Genomic DNA, 17,465 nt, shown 5'->3' on the forward strand with positions numbered 1-17,465 from the left:
TATCTTAAATATAATACCTATTTTTTATATTTATCAATTTTTTCTAAATTACCCCTATGGATACTTTCTCAATCATAATCAAGTAGAAGAGGAAGATGAGGTATTAAAAAATATGATTATGATATTTTAGAAAAAACATGTCACATTTCTTATAATTAACTAATTTATCTAACTTTTTTAATCTAATCAAATTAGTTAAATAGGTCTTATATTAAAAACTGGAGGAGTAGTAATTTGCAAATCCAAAACCGTGAGAAGGCTCCAACAGATTTAGGAAGTGTTTGGCATGTGTCAAAAGTGTTTTTATGTAAATCAAAATAAAATTTTTATTATATATTTATTTTGTATCCTGAAAAATTATTTTTAAAATTATGATTTAGTTTTCATTAAATATTTTCTTACCCCTTGTTTCACTCAAGAAGAGGAATGGTTGGGGAATGGATATGCTCATCCAGGCAATGTGCCCTCGCCCATTAACTGTATTGTCTACTGTTGAAACTGGCGGCACTGGTTAATTAGAAGCATTTGGCGCCATCTGGAGACCACTCGAGCGAAGCAAACCATTTTATTTATTATGTGGCAAGATCGTGAACGTTCATTTAATCCACGGCTGAAATGGTGCCAATTCAGAAATCTTCAGAAAGTGTAGATTAACATAGACGATTAGTACAAATTTTACTGACGACAACAATTAAGTCATTTTTTATGCAATTATTTTACTTATGTTCAATGAAATGTTTTTTATCTTTAAAAAAAAAAAGTGATAGAGCTGACACAGTGCCAATTCAGAAAACTTCAGAAAGTGTCATGCAAACAACACTGCTGATTTCCTCCGTGACTGCCGCTATCCCCAACTATGTCATGCAAACAACACTGCTACCACCTTCAGTTTGTGAAACTCTTGATAAACTTAATCGAGGATTTCTGTGGGGGAGTACACCTGACAAGAGGAAGACTTCCTTGGTCGCCTGGGATTCAGTCTGTAGAAGTAAGACAAGTGGTGGCCTAGGACTGAGGCATGCCACCCTCCAGAACCACGCAATGCTCATGAAACTAGGATGGAAACTCGTGAAATGTCGTGAAGATCTATGGGTTAAAATTGTTCGTGATAAGTATAGATGTGGAAATGACCTAATGCCAACCATTGACTATAAGCGGAGGGGATCGAACATCTGGTCGGGCATCAAGAAGATATGGGATAAGGTTGAGGAGGGTATTGACAGTACTGCGAGGAATCCTAGCATACGATGGAAGTGGGAGCGTAGTGGTAATTTCACTGTGAAATCTGCTTATGATCAATTGAGCCGAAGTGATACAACGAGTGATGCTTCTTGGGGGCGAATATGGAAACTACGAATACCCCAACGGTGCAGAACTTTTACTTGGCTAGCATCTCGTAAAGCTCTCCTCACGAATGCAGCTCGGAAGAAACGAGGACTGAGTAATGATGACAGGTGCCCAGTTTGTAAGAAGGAGGTGGAAGACCTGCTACACGTGCTGCGAGAGTGCAATGACACACGAGCGCTTTGGAAAAAACTAGTTCACCCTACTGCATGGAAGAAGTTCTGTACGTTAGATTTTCCTGATTGGGTCCGGTGGAATATTACTAGAAAAGACGGAAAAAACATGGAGTGGGGGAGCCTATTCTCTGTATTGTGTTGGTGGATATGGCGACGCCGTAACCTGATCATCTTTGAAGGGAAAAAGCTTCATAATGATGTACTCATAGCGAACGCTTCAGCAATAGTAATGGGCATACGTGAGATGCAGGTTCTCTTGAAGGGGGCTCACATACCAGGAGTGCAACGTGGAGCTGTTACAACAAACTGGAAACCACCTGAAGCTAGTTGGATCAAGGTAAATGTAGATGGTGCCTTTTCTCACTCGATGCACTCTAATGCTTGTGGAGGGTTATTACGAAATGAAAAGGGCGAGTTCCTCAAAGGCTTTGTCTGTCGGATGGACAATGGAGATGCTCTTTCGGCTGAGTTGTGGAGCTGTCTGCATGGACTCAAAGTTGCATGGGATGATGGACACCGAAGAATTATCTTAGAATCAGATGCCTCGACTGTAATAGAGCTCTTATCTACTGAATCCGAGGAGAGCCATGCGGACTATACTCTCATCTGTGCGATTAAGTCCCTCATGGATAGAAATTGGGAGGTTCGACTATCACACACACCTCGAGCATGCAACGCTGCGGCTGATCATCTGGCGAAGCTCGGTCTAGGAGGTTTGCTGGGATTTCACATGGTCTATGAACCACATCATGTACTGGCTGAACTTTTGGATACAGATTGCTCTCTTAATAACGGCAATCACGTAGGTGTTAGCTAAGGTCTCCTTTTGTTATCAAAAAAAAAAAGAAAACTTCAGAAAGTGTAAATTAATTTAGGCGATTATAACAAAATTTATTGATGATAAAATTAAGTCATTTTAAAAAGATGACCTAATTCTATTAGGCTATTTTACTGGCAATTCCAAAATTGCATTATTGGATGGTTCATATTTGATACTACCTTTGGTCTTTAATATAATATGTTATTTTATTTTTATTTTAATTCTAAATATAAAACTCCAATTCACTTTATCTTTCATATTTGTACATTTTTTTCTAAAGTAGTCCTTCTAACAATGATAGTTCTGGCCAATATAGTTGATTAGCAAGAATATTTTAGGAAAAGCAACACATATTTATTACAAATAACTAACTTAACTTATTTTCTTAATCTTCTTAAATTAGGTAACTTATTTTCTTAATCTTCTTAAATTAGGTAACTAACTCTTATAATTAGGATTGGAAATAGTATTTGTCTTTGTCCATTCCATTAAGAGGGTGTTTGAGTAAGATTAAAACCATAGTTTTAGAAGTGCTTTTACAGTATACAAAGTAAATATGTGAAGAAGTTTGTCTCGATTTGTGAAAAAGTGTTTTTGAAAAGTGATTATTAGGTTATCCAAACACCTTCTAAGTGGCTTTGCCGACCGTACTCCATGGGCATGCATGCTGCCTGCCACTAGGCAGTTTGGACAAATCTAGTAACCCACTTTTTGTGTCATTGCATGATTTTCATACATAATGCCATCTGACACGAAATAAATGGAACCGGATCCTCTCAGAAATCATTTTCTCAGCGGCCCTCAGAAGCCTAGAATCCTGTCTGTTTAAATGATCTAAAAGCCCACATTACGCCAAGTCGTGCAAATGGTGTTAGCTCAGTGGGTCCCACGAAACACTGGCATTGTCTTCAACCTTGGGCTTGGCTTCGTTCTCCTCGGTCGACTCCCACCCTTAGTGAACAACCATCTCCTGCATTTCCACGCCTTCCATGGCTGTTCCGTCTCCCACCTCTATTTTTCACTGCATATCCTCATCCTCCATTTTTCTTTAATATATATATATATATATATCCTCTCATCACTGCATCCCAAAACAAAACAAGGCTGAGCAAAAGCTAATGATTCCCTCCTTAGCCTTGAAATAATATAACATTGGTCACTAAACTCTGCATGTACGAAAATAGTTTGGTTACCTTTGAGTAGTGAACACTATGAGTGAGAATGGTGGGAGAGGGCGAAAGTGGGTTCAGTTTTAAATCATTACCGACATAGACATTTACATATTCTTGATCTGGGTTTCACACTTTTCACAAATATTTTAATGGGGAACAATAATAATATTGTGCTCTTCACTTTTTTTCTAGTTTTCCCTTGCTATATATGATGTTATAGTTTTAGGTATACTGATACTATTATTATATGCTGCCACCTCAAATGTTGTAGGGAATCAAACTCCTGACATAAGAATAGGAGGATGAGGATAAGCAGTGAAAGATAGAGGTGGGAGATGCGGTAGATGGCTGTTTACCAAGAGGTGGGAGTCGGAAGAGAAGAGAGAAGCCGGGCCCCAGGTTGAAGACGACGCCGGTGTTTTGTGGGACCCACTGAGCTGACATCTATTTTCATGGCTTGGCGTAATGTGGGCTTTTAGATCATTTAAACGGACAGGATTCTAGGCTTCTGAGGGCCGCTGAGAAAATAGCTTCTGAGGGGATCCGGTTCCGAAATAAATTCGTTCTGTGTTATGCTCTGCAACCCTATTTATTAATGGGAAAAAACTTAGGTAAAATTACTTATATTTATATTGTCAAGTTTCTAAATCACATATGAGCATTTTTTTTAACTTTTTATAAGTTTATAATTAAATATTAATATTTTAAAAACAGAACATATGATTATGTGAGATTAGAAAACTTAGCAAAATGGGTATAAGTAAATTATGTAAGTATTGTTCTTACCAATATTATTTCTTCTGATTTACAATACACGTTACAGTTCATAATATAAGTTACTTGAAGAGTAATTAATACTTATTTGTTAGTTTTGCTCTTGCAACCCTCTCTTCTTCACAGCCTTATTTAATATGAGTAAAATTAATTTTTTTTTTTGAAGTGAGACAGATTTAATGAGTTAAATACATTTTGATGAATTAGTTGACCTATATTGTGAGTAAATATTTTAATTTTATTTAATTTTCTGTTTTTCCTAGGTCAACATATTACATTTCTTCCATCGTCTATCATTAACATAGTTATTAAACTCTACATTTCAGGATGTAGTTGCAGTTGTTGCTGGTGATGCAGTTAAGGAAATTATTTTAAATCTGTGCTTAATTATTCGTAAAATGCTATGTTTATTGAGTAAAGCTCATTAATATTATTTAATTTTGTTCTCTCCCTTTTATTTTTATTCACTTGTTATGCGTGATTGATTAGTTTTTTCCTGGCAAGAAGAAGAAGAAGATTGATTAGCATTTCCACGGTGTGGGGCATTGACGTTGTTGAGCTCAATAAAAAGAAAAAAAGAGAGTAAAACACAGTTTATAGAAGAAGCCATTTAATTTGCTGAGTCAAATCGCAATAGACAGGAGGTAAAAGAGCAGCATCATGGGCTAAAAGAAGTGTGCACATAACCTTGTTGATCACCTGGTCATTATATTTTCTTGCTTCTTGTACAAAATCGCCATCAGATTTTGGTGCTGAACCTCAAAGCATGCATTACATTATCGCACCATCTTACCATGCATGTTAATAAATTTGTGAGAGGAATTTATCTTGTAAAATTACTTACCCCCCCCCCTCACTTCATAATATGAGGCGAGACGTTTGTCACAAATCAAGAAATTTTAGTTAAGTCATGAATACCTATTTTACTCTTATTAAGAAATGTAGTTGAAAAATTATCTGATTCCTGGATGCATTTAAAATTCTTTCTCCTTTTTCTAATAAGGGATAAAAATAAAAAATTATTATTAATTATCTTGTCAATTTTTTATAGTTGAGGGAGTATTTCAAAGTGCTCCCAGACCACATTGGACATGCTATGTTGGTATTGCAATTTCGCTGGTGTGGAACGAAATGGAAAACATAAAAGCCGCCGTTTTTTCTATTACGAGAATCATATTAAATATCCCGTAAGCAATATAATATTACTTTCGGTCTTATAAATGGGATCTTATAATTTCTATTGGAAGTAGTAATACCAGACACTGAAGGAAATATAAAATTCTTTTCTGCAGGGTCAATAGAATAAAGTGAGGTTAATTTACAAGTGAAATAATGAAAATACCCTGATAAGAAAAAGGAAATATAAAGGAAGAATGGAAGAAAGTAGTTCACGCCATGCTCGATAACTTTGCGATTGATAACTATATTTTTCAAATTTTAACAAATTAATCTCTAACTGTCCTTCTATTGGCCAAAAAAAGATCTCTAACTGTCATATGTTATCTACCACATTATTTTTACCAAAGTTATCCACCACATTTAGTTCTAATAAAATTTCAAGTTATTAACATAAAAAATAAATAAATAAAAGCTTCAGAAAATGACGACATATGGGTCTGCAGAAGAATTTCGTAATCCTTTTGGGTCTTGATGCTATTTTGTTGTTTATGGGGCCCTTAATGAAGTTCTCCCTTTTGTATTCAGTCCTCAAGGCCCCAGCCGTTTGAAAGCTGGGAGAATTACGGTGAAGTAAAAAAAAAATGTGTATATATATATAAAATAAGTTTCATAAATTATAATCTTTTATTTGGAAACTTGTTACTATATAAGCTGTTGTGGTGGTAATGGAGAATTTTTAGTGTTTTCTTTTCAGACCTTATTATAATTTTTTCTTAAAAGTTTCTTATGCAGCTTGATGTTTAATTAACAGTCAATATCAATAAATTTATAGTTCTGAATATAAATCGTTTCTTATTACCCCCCAAAAAAAAAGAGAGATACCATCTTAAACATATTGCAGGGTAACATGTGGGTATAAAGTGATGATGTTTGTTGAATATAAACATGGAAAGTGATCGAAAATTTTTTTTGAGCCAAAAAAATCCATTTTATTAATAGTAAAAAAAAAATCACTACCACTAATAGCGCAGAAGCAGAAAAAACAAACACTTGGGAAAAAAAACCTACCATACAACCTAACACGCTAAACTCACCAAAAGCAAAAGAAAAAACAAAACAGTAACCAAAAAAACAAACTAAAACAAGCCTTCATCCAATACGGGATCTTTCACTGCACTCGTCCAAACCTTCTGCCAAATCAGCATCCAACATAGGAATCAGAGGGGATGGTGGCATCATAAACCATCCCGCGGGAACCATACCCCTTATTTCCTAAGCTGCTAGACAATTCGCCGCCTTGTTTCCTAACCTACTAATCCAAAATACTTTCCAATTTTGTTTAGATGATGGGACATCCAAACGCTTTTGCACTATTTCATAATAGCACCACTCACCACCACAAGAATTCCTCCTCTTTAGAAAGTGGTCGAAATTTAAAACGATTTTATTGCTCTTTAGTGAACTTATGTTTGGCTTCCATGTAATTATTACTACCCCGTTCTTAAATTTCAGGATTAGTTAATGGTCATAAATATAAGATTTTAATTCATTTTATCTTTTAGATTTATAATATGTTCTCAAAAATTACCCCATTGATTGTAAGATATTTTCACCCAAGTATAGTTTTAATGTACATGATTGAATAAGGATAATTTAAGAAAATCAACATACATGTAAACGAGTAGAAATGTCTTCATTGTCTTGTACATTAACTTGTAAATAATAATATAATTTTATAAAAAAATTTAATTTAAGATTTAGTAATTCCATATTCTTTCGTGGGATTTTCTCCACAAAAAAAAATATTTCTCATTAGTTGGACTTTTTTCCTAGCGGTGAAAATAGTTCAATAATAAGGATAACTTAGAAAAAATAATTAATATGAAAAGCTAGGAAGTATATAATTTTAAAGGGATTATGATCTTGAACAAAACCAAATTAATTTCTCAAACAAGAAAGAAGTGCTATATCCGATTCTTAATGTAAAAGCTAGTTTGATATTCAATTTGATTTTAAATATAAGATCCTGTCATGAATCTAACAAATATTTGTGGGACCCAAGGAAGACACGTGGCTTGTGATCGCCTTATTAGTGTGGTGCCTCTGCGTGATGCCGCTATAGATAACTGGATAAGAAAGGAATCCCAACAACCTGACTGAGGCCATATATCAAGGGAGGGTGCTAGTGAAATGTGTGGTGTTCTCTTTGGTCCCATTCTTGGGAATATCTTTGTGGCTCTTGTCTCCTTCCTCTCTCCCAGTATCTTATTTCCTCTATTTTTGTCAATTTGTTTACAGTAGTATTTGAATGTATTTTCATATGCTGGATTGAATATTATAAATATACTTGTGATTCCATTGTATTGAGATATTTTGGATTTAGTCCATTACAAATGGTGCTTTCATTGAGAGGAACCCCTTCTGAAGCCAAACTAGATGAGCACGAAGCAGGGATCAAGCAGTTTGCTACTAAGATAGAACCATGTGCTTCTAATATGATTACAAAAATGGATCGCATTATTTTGAAACTAGAATCGCTAAATTCTAAATTCAACGCTAACATCGAATCTGATGAGGATAGTTCTATTGTTCAGAATGAGGCTGCCAGTGTTGTGATGAAGGATGTATCTCGCTTGGACCGAATTGAAGTGATGTTAAAACTCAGGGGATTAATCAGTGATTCCCCCACCCTCTCAAAGTCCAAGCCTTACAGTGCACTCGCCGTCACCTTATGAATCTTTTTTACAGCCAGAAATGAAGTCGTCACAGAGTCATCCCTCCCAAGAATTTGATATTCATCAGTCTTCCTTTTTTCATGATAAGGTTGAAGTTCTATGGTCAACAGACTATCAAACTATTCACGAGCAGAGTGATGGGATAGACGATCACCAAGTGGATACCGATGATCATAACATTACTGACTCTATGGAGCAACCTGAACATCATCGTGATACATCCTGTATGGACCGAATTGATGCTCTAATTGTGGCAAGGAATCAATATGAATCTTCTTGTCTTGACCGAATTGAGACTACCATTGCCGCGATGATGCGTCAATCCAGATTAGCATATGCGCTTATATCCTTGCTGGCCACTAGAAATATGAGTTCAAACTCTTCTGTTGACCCACCAACACCATCACTCCAGCCCATTTCACAATCTGATATTACGATTTCACAAAATCATCCTTCTCCTTTGTGTTTTAATGGTGACAATGCTCCATTGCACATGAATAGTGAGATGCAATTAGTTTCTAAACAAAGAGATGAGATAGTCGATCCCATCGTAGTGAGCTCTGCTGCTACATCATTTGTCCCCGAAGTGGCAACCGATGACCATATGCTTACCTACATTGCCGACTCTGCTATTGTGAGCTCTGTTGCAGTCCATGAGTTCATCGAGTCCCAGAAGTTTTGTCAATCAAGGGTATTACAAGGCTTTGGCGGTTGCTTACTTATGATTGGAGACTTCCTCATGGCTTGCAATTTATATGGGTATTCGATCCTGGTTCCATTATTCATGATGAATTTCTACTTCTGCCCTGTTATTGTTATGGTAGAACTTCTCTCCTGCCTTTTCTATATTTGCCTTTGTCGAATGATGATAGCTTGGAGAAGCAATCTATATGCCATCATTTTGTTGGGATTTTTGAGATTGATTTGATTTTGTGGAATTTATTAATTTGTGGGTATGAATATCATTGGGTGTATGAGAAGGGAATACATATCATTAGCCTCGCCATTGTTGTTGAATATAATATAGTGGAGTCTATAGTGCAGTCTCTTCATTTCATTGCCATATTTTATTATCGTGTGGTTATGAGTTATACTCTGTTTCTGTTTCACTGTATTGGAGTTGAGTTCCAACAAGAGTAGGGTATTGGATTGTATCTTATTTATGTTTTCGATCCTGGAACTATGAAATTACAAAATGTCCTGTGGCTTATATTAGTTGTGCAAGATGGACTCATCTTAAGCTTATTTCAACACCTTGCAGTATACGAGCTTTTTACCTTTGTATTCAGCGTCCTTCAACCCCTTGAATGGCTAATCATTGGGCAGTATCATCTACTATATATTCATTTGGATTATATCTCTGCTATGAACCTGTCTGATCAATTCATGGAAGATGGAATGTCTCAACAAAATTTAAAGAAGCTATCTAGGGCGATTGTGCTCACTCTGGCTTATCTAAGTCTTGGAGTAGTTTATGGAGGCTTTAGCACTTTCCCTCGTTATATTCAAAAGACCATCTTCTCACGAAAATTAGGCAATCATCATCTGATATACATTTGTTTGGATTATATTCTTGTATCTGATCACAATATCACTAATGAGAAATTTTGGGCCGACCTACTTGTCGCAGGGATTAGGGGTGGCACTATGGAATTTGCAAGACTTTGGATGTGTAAAGTGCTCAATTTCTATTGTTATACCAATGTGCTGTCCTATTTTTAGCATGCCATCTTATAGTCAAGGTTTATGGGAATTAATAGCCAACATTGGTTTGATTGATATATTCAGAGGCCTCATTTGGACTTATTTTAAAATTCTGGCGCTTGCTATGAGTATAGAAATCTTGTTCAAAGAGCAAAATGTGCAGCATAGCCTTTATTTAGTTGGCTATCTATTTTCAATGAAGCTGATTGGGTTTGACCCCAAAATTATTGTGTTTCTCCCTCTTCTTGTCATATTCTCTTATGTAAGGACAAAGCCTATCTTGGCTTTTTACTCTTATGAATAGCACCATATATGCAAGCTTTATATGACAGAGAATCTCAAACTCTTTAGTCACATTTATCCTCATTTTGACCTTGAGGACGAGGTCAATCTTTATGGGGAGGGTAATGTCATGAATCTAACAAATATTTGTGGGACACAAGGAAGACATGTGGCTTGTGGTTGCCTTATAAGTGTTGTCTCTGCATGATGCCGCTATAGATAACCGAATGAGAAAGGAATCCCAACAACGTGAAACTGAGGCTATAACTGAGGCTATATATCAAGGGAGGGTGTTAGTGAAAAGGATGTGGATGAATTGTATGGTTTTCTTTCTGGTCCTATTCTTGGAATATCTCTGTGGCTCTCGTCTCCTTCCCCTCCCCCAATATCTTATTTCTTTTGTTTCTGTCGATTTGTTTATAGTGGTATTTGAATGTATTTTTAGATGCTCGGTTGAATATTATGAATATACTTGTGATTCCATTGTGTTGAAATATTTTGGATTTAGTCCATTACAGATCTCAACTCACTTTTATATTTATTTATTTTTTTAAGATAATCCTTGTAGTAATTACACAGGTTAAATATTCCACCAAATGATAATTTTGACTAATACACATGATTAATAAGGGTATTTTAGAAAAGATTACACCTATTTATTACAAATAACTAAATTAATTAATTTTCTTAATCTCTTTAAATCAATCAATTAACTCTTATATTAAAGACAAGATGTAATATATAATTTTAAATCCAGATCCACTATTTCTTTTACTTTGAAAAAAGTTTTTAAAAAAGGACAAGGCACCCATATTTTTCAGGCCATATCACTTAAGGCCTGTTTGGAACAACTTATAAATAACTTTTTAATCATAATTTACAGAATACAAAATAAGTATATGAAAAAAGTTTTATCTCAACTTATATAAATCGTGTTTAAAAAGAACTTTAATCGCTATCCCAAACAGGTCCTTATTAAGTTAGCAAGGCGTCAAGGAAAAAACAAGTCGTTAAAAAGTTCCAAAGTCCCATCGAGCAAGTCAATAGCATCAACTTGTTATTAATTTTAGTTTTATTAGCTGGATGTTAGATATTTTTGTTTTTCAACGGGAGCCAGCTTTCAAGTTTGAACTTTGAAGTTTGAACGCTTAAGAGCTCAGGCGGCTAATTAATGCTTGACTAATACTCCTCCGATCTTTAATATAAGACTCATTTAATTAATTTGATTAGATTAAAAAAGTTAGTTAAATTAGTTAATTATAAGAAAAGTGACACATTTTTCTTAAAACACCGTAATCATATTTCTTAATACCTCATCTCCCTCTTCTACTTGATTATGGTTGAAGGAGTATCCACAGAAGTAATCTAAAAAAAATTGATAAATATGATAAATGGATCTTATATTTAGAACAAAACCAATTTAAAAATTGAGTTTTATATTAAATAACGGAGGAGTATTAATCATTTAAATATTCTTACTGACAAAGTCGGATTGCTTCATCGGACCTCATGAAATCCCCCTCCTCCAGTGCTACTTTGACTGGAACACCACAAGACGGAAACAATCTCATTGAAGCCTATCATCAAACATGGATCCTTCAACGCTAGCCATCCCTGCAGTGATATTTCTCTCGTTTCTCTTCATCCTAACACAGCGTCGGAAACACAGCAGACATGGCCAGAATGGGAGACAGCCACCGCCAGGTCCACCGGCTCTGCCGATCATCGGTAACCTCCATTTTTTGGGTCAACTCCCCCACCGCGACCTTCAATCCATGTCCAGAAAGTATGGACCCATCATGTCCTTTCGGTTAGGACAAGTACCGGCGGTGATAATTTCCTCATCGGAAGCCGTCCAAGCGTTGCTCAAGGCCAACGACGCTGTTTTTGCCAGCCGTCCCAGGCTTCAAGCCAACGACATCCTTACCTATGGATCCAAAGGCATCGTATTTTGCCAGTATGGACCTTACTGGAGGAACATGAGGAAATTGTGCACCTTGCATCTTCTCAGTGCGTCAAAAGTGGAGTCTTTCGCTCCTCTGAGGAGGGAAGAGTTGCAGGCCGTTGTCAAGTCCCTTGAAGAAGCTGCGGCGGCGCGTGAGGTTGTAGACGTGAGCCAGGTTGTGTCCGGGCTTATAGAGAACATTGTCTATAAAATGATACTGGGGTGTCACAACGCTGACTTACTTGATTTGAAGGTGTATATTCACGAAGCAATGAGGCTCACCGGTGCTTTTAATCTAGCGGATGTCGTGCCTTGGCTTGGGCGATTTGATCTTCAGGTATGAAATAAACTCCGTTATCTTTTATTTTCCTATTTTTTCCCCGAATTTTAGAGGCACTGTACATTTTTTTATTTTAAAGAAAACTTTTTTGACGACATGATTGAACCAACTTTGTTAAAAAATACATAGGATACCCTGAGTCTAATGGAATCACTTCGCCTAGACGTTGGGCACATATGTGGGGTCATTCATAGTGATAATCAATTATACTACCTCATATTCTTAATATGCTAGCAAATTTGATTTTTAATTTAATTTTAAATATAAGACTGTAATCAGTTTTATTTTTTATGTTTATTTTTTTTCAAAATAATTTTTTTAATAATTACATATGTTAAAGATTTTATTAAAATAATAGTTTTAATTAATATGCATGATTAGCAATAATATTTTATGAAAACAGTAACTATTTATTGTAAATAACTAATTTAACAAATTTTTTTATTCTCTTCAAACTAGTGAACTAATTTTTATATTAAAGAGAGTAGGTAAAATCAAATAAATAGTACTGGACCCTTAATCAATTGAAGTTGTGCTATACGATTAGGGACTGAAACGAGCCATCACAAAAATCAGTAAAGCATTTGACGAAATACTAGAGAAGATAATTGAAGAGCATGAAGGTGCTATTAACTCACCAAAGGACCGACAAGACTTCATAGACATACTGCTCTCATTGATACACCACGCCGTGGATGGACAAAACTATGGCATTGAACGAACCAACATTAAGGCTATTGTACTGGACATGATTGCTGGGGCATTCGAAACTTCTACCTCTGTCATTTTGTGGGCCTTATCTTCACTGATAAGGCATCCTAGGGTTATGAAAACCCTTCAAGAAGAGCTGGAAACTGTGGTTGGAAGGAACAAAATGGTGGAAGAGACAGACTTAGCAAAGCTTCATTATTTAGATATGGTGATCAAGGAGACCCTGAGATTATACCCTGCAGGAGCATTGATCCCTCGAGAGTCAACGGAGGATGCGGTAGTTGGTGGTTACTATGTGAAGAAAAACACTCGAGTTCTAATCAATATGTGGGCAGTAGGACGAGATCCTAAGGTCTGGTTTAATGCCGAAGATTTCTGTCCAGAGAGATTTGTTGAGAAGAATGTTGACTTTCGAGGACTTGACTTTGAGTTCATACCGTTTGGATCTGGTCGCAGAGGATGTCCTGGGATACACATGGGTTTGGTTACAGTTAAATTCGTCGTAGCTCAATTGGTTCATTGCTTTAATTGGGAGCTTCCGTTGGGACAGGATCCGAATGAATTGGACATGAGTGAGAAATTTGGCTTGTCACTCCCAAGAGCCAAGAACCTGTATGCTGTGCCAACTTCTCGCATTAAGTCCCATTAAAACTTGTTTGGAGTGCCCTGTACCGACGTACAATAAATATGATATGTAGAGTGGCTAGTTTAATATTACCTCCGGTCTTAATTATAAGACCTCATTTATAATTTATAGATAATATCTTATGATTAGGACAGGAAGTAATAAATAAAATGGCACGTACCTATTCTGTTAGGTAGTCTCATATGAATATATATATACATAGAGAGAGAGAGAGTGATAAACAGAGTATTCTGCATCTCTGTTTGTTACGCCTGTGGGTGATGCTTGGGTAACTGGTTGGAATTGGAAATTAGTGACTGGAAAAATATTCAAAATAGTATTTCAAAATAATTGCTGGTTGAAAAATATTCATCGCAAGAGGCCAAAACATCAATATTCAAAATGGTTTCTTCAAAATTGGCAATGCCTGCCCTGCTCCTTTTCTGACATTCTTATTCAGGCTACCTTCTGCCTTCCAGAACATCCATTTTCCTCCAATTGTACGACGTCGTTTTTGCGAGCGGCACAGCTTATACCCCACGCCCCCCCCCTCATAGTCCATATGGAATCTTTCTATAGCGGGAATTGAAGGGGTCTTCTCAGAACTCTTCAAACATCCAAGAGTGATGAAAAATCTTCAAGATGAGATAAAAAGTATAGTGGGAATGAGCAGAAGGTTGAGGAACTACATTTAATGAAATTTAATTACTTGGATTTGGCGGGGAAGGAGACTTTCAGGCTGTACCCTGCAGGGCCACTGTTATTTCCTCGAGAAACAAGGGAAGATATCATAATTGGTGGATATCACATTGAGAAAAAATCAAGGGTTCTTATAAATGCATGGGCCATAGGAAGAGATTCCAATGTGTAGTCAAATAATGCTGAAACATTTTACCCAGAAAGGTTTATGAACAATGGCATAGAGCTTCAAGGACAAGATTATGAGTTGATACCATTTGGTTCTGGTCGAAGAGGTTGTCCAGGGATTCAGTTGGGTCTCAGGACAGTGAAACTGGTTATAGCTCAACTGGCGCATTGTTTTAATTGGGAGCTTCCTTCTGGTACGAGTCCTACAAATTTGGACATGAGTAAGGAGTTTGGACTCTCAATAACAAGAGCCAACCACCTACTAGCAATTCCAAGTTGTCGCCTGTCTAGTGAAGCATTTGAAGAATAAACCAATCTGGAAAATACGCATAATTTATATGTTTGAGTATTGGAAATAATCTTATTTGAAGCATTATAGGGCACTAAATGTAGATACTTCTCTTTGCGAGAATTCAAATATTGGTTTGAGAGATTAGCTCCTTCTACTACTACATGTATAATGAGACGTCTTGCCTATTTCAATATTTCAATATAGCATATATATATAATTATATACATTTAATATCTCCCTCTTTTCTTCCCCTGTTGAAATATCGACGAAAAGAAAACTTCAATAAAATGCCAATATCCATGTGTACTGTTTACGTACTAAAAATAAAAGTTTCTGAAGAGTGTGAAAACCACGAATGATGACATTATAAAACTCAGGGATTACGCTAGATGACATTGTATAATTCCATGTACTTTTACTGCTCCCTCCGAATAATTCTTAATATTTTCAAATTTATACAAAAAAATTTACTGAATTAATATTGCTTTCCATATTAGCGTTTTTTTTTCATCGATCTCTTACACATTATTTATTTGATCTCTTCTTTCGCGTTTATCTTCTCAAAACGATTGGAGGCTGAGATTTTATTTTCAAGCCTCCACTGGTGCCCCTCCTGGTGATGATAGCTGTCCCTATTTTAATTAATTCCAATCACGCTGCTGGCCGAGCGAGAGAGAATATTTTATTTCTCTGGAAATATGGATCAAATCGTTTTGTTGCTTTCCAATTTGATTTGATGGCTACTTCTATCTGAATATATTGATATCAATTTATCAATATTTATACACTTTGGACCAAGTGTCTTTCATCTCCAAAGCAAACAATCAATTAATCATGTTCGTTTAACATTAATCAGGGAGGGAGTCAAGATTCAAAAGTGAAGGGATCCATATTAAAAAGCACCAATATTTTTAATAGGCAACAGATTTAGATAATTTTTTTAATTTCTGTAAATTAATTATTTAGCTTTTAAGTACCACCATCCCTCCCTGTCACCGGAAATCAGCCTTCACATGTGAATGGCACAAGAGACAAGCGGCGGATCCATTTTCTTAGAAAAGTGTGTGGGCTCCATCTTCTGATCGCGTCAAAAGTAGATATGTTTATTTTGGATGAAAATTAAACTATAATTTTAAAATATATAAAATAAATATAAAAAATTATTTTAATTTATATAAAATATTTTTTTGAAGGTGTTTCTTTTACAATCCAAACACCCCTGAATTGAGGAAAGAGCTGAGAGACACGGCGAAGTCAATAGAGTGCGATGGTCCATGCAGTCGTGGACAACTGGACGTTAAAGAGGTGAATAGGAAAGTAATAGAGAACATGATTTATAGGATGATAATAAGAGGGTTGAATGTCTTCTCCTTAATCTAAACCATTTTCCTAAGGTTTGATATGGCCATCAAGATGGTATGAACAAAGCCTATGACAGATTGGAATGGAAATTTGTAAAAGAAGTAATGAGAAAGCTCGGGTTTGGTGAGAAGTGGATTACCAAGGTTATGGAATGTGTGACTTCAGCTAGTTTAAGTTTGCTGGTAGGAGGAAGGAAGGTGGCTGATTTGAACATGGAACGAGGTATTAGACAAGGGGACCCTTTGTCTTCTTATCTTTTTATCCTGGCTGCTGAAGCTCTTTCTGTGATGACACAATGGTTTGTGGAAAGGGAAAGATTAAGGGGTATTAAACTAGCTGCAAGTTGTCCTGCTCCATCTCGTTGCTTTTTTGCCGATGATGCTCTTTTTTTCATCAATGCAGAGAAGAGGAACTGTGAATTGTTGAAGAGCATACTTGACTGTTACTGTGAAGCCTCAGGTCAAGTGGTGAATTTTGATAAATCTTGTGTATTCTTCTCTAAGAATGCCAGTGATAGATTGAAAAAGGATATGTATGATGTATTGGGGATAAAGGCAAGTGAGAACCTAGGGAATTATCTGGGACTGCCAATGATTTGGGGGAGATCGAAAACTGAAGCTCTTTCCTTTGTGAAGTGCAAAATGAGTTTAAGGTTGCAGGGTTGGAAATAAAAGTTATTAACTTTTGCTGGAAGAGAAGTGCTGGTAAAGTCAGTGGCGAATGCTATACCTGTGTTTTCCATGTCATGCTTTAAATTCCCTCGAAAATGTTGTATAGAGCTTGACAATATGGTTTCCAAGTTCTGGTGGGGTCATGGGGTTCAGAGAACTAGAAGCTTTTAACTTAGCTCTACTAGCAAAAACAGCCTGGAGAATTGTGCAACAACTGGATGCTCTTTGGGTAAAAATGTTGAAGGGCATATATTTCCCGAATGGCTGTTTTTGGAAGCAAAGAAAGGAAATAAAGCAGCCTGGGGGTGGTTGAGTGTGTTAGAAGGAAGGGATCTGATAAAGAAGGACTTATGCTGGAAAGTTGGGAATGGTGAGAAGATTTCTATTTTTGAAGATCAGTGGATTCCTACTGCTGACACTTTGAAATTGAGAGGTAGAAGTTTGAATGACAGTTTAAAGAGCCTCAAGGTAGGTAGGTTGATTAAAGAAGGAAGGTGGCATTTCAATGAGGTTCAGGAAGCTCTTG

At 36.2% G+C, this 17,465-nt stretch overlaps 1 protein-coding gene across 1 annotated transcript; it reads left to right on the plus strand.

Annotated features, from left to right (window-relative positions):
* The first annotated feature begins 11,600 nt into the window (after positions 1-11,600).
* LOC114755387 (cytochrome P450 CYP736A12) lies at positions 11,601-13,840 on the plus strand. The gene is made up of 2 exons (XM_028944262.1): positions 11,601-12,408; positions 12,959-13,840. Exons 1-2 carry the CDS (start codon positions 11,716-11,718, stop codon positions 13,769-13,771), a joined length of 1,506 nt encoding a protein of 501 aa, XP_028800095.1. The 5' UTR covers positions 11,601-11,715; the 3' UTR covers positions 13,772-13,840.
* The last annotated feature ends 3,625 nt before the right edge of the window (positions 13,841-17,465 follow it).

Source organism: Neltuma alba, unplaced genomic scaffold, assembly GCF_004799145.2.
Source record: "Neltuma alba isolate B1F8T4 unplaced genomic scaffold, ASM479914v2 tig00010268_pilon, whole genome shotgun sequence".
In the NCBI taxonomy this organism is placed as follows: Eukaryota; Viridiplantae; Streptophyta; class Magnoliopsida; order Fabales; family Fabaceae; genus Neltuma; species Neltuma alba.

Bases quoted from the DNA above. Each gene is read 5' to 3' on its own strand.
- LOC114755387 (XM_028944262.1), top strand. From the start codon at position 11,716: ATGGATCCTTCAACGCTAGCCATCCCTGCAGTGATATTTCTCTCGTTT. The intron at 12,409-12,958 runs GTATGAAATAAA...CTATACGATTAG, and splicing joins TTGGGCGATTTGATCTTCAG to GGACTGAAACGAGCCATCAC.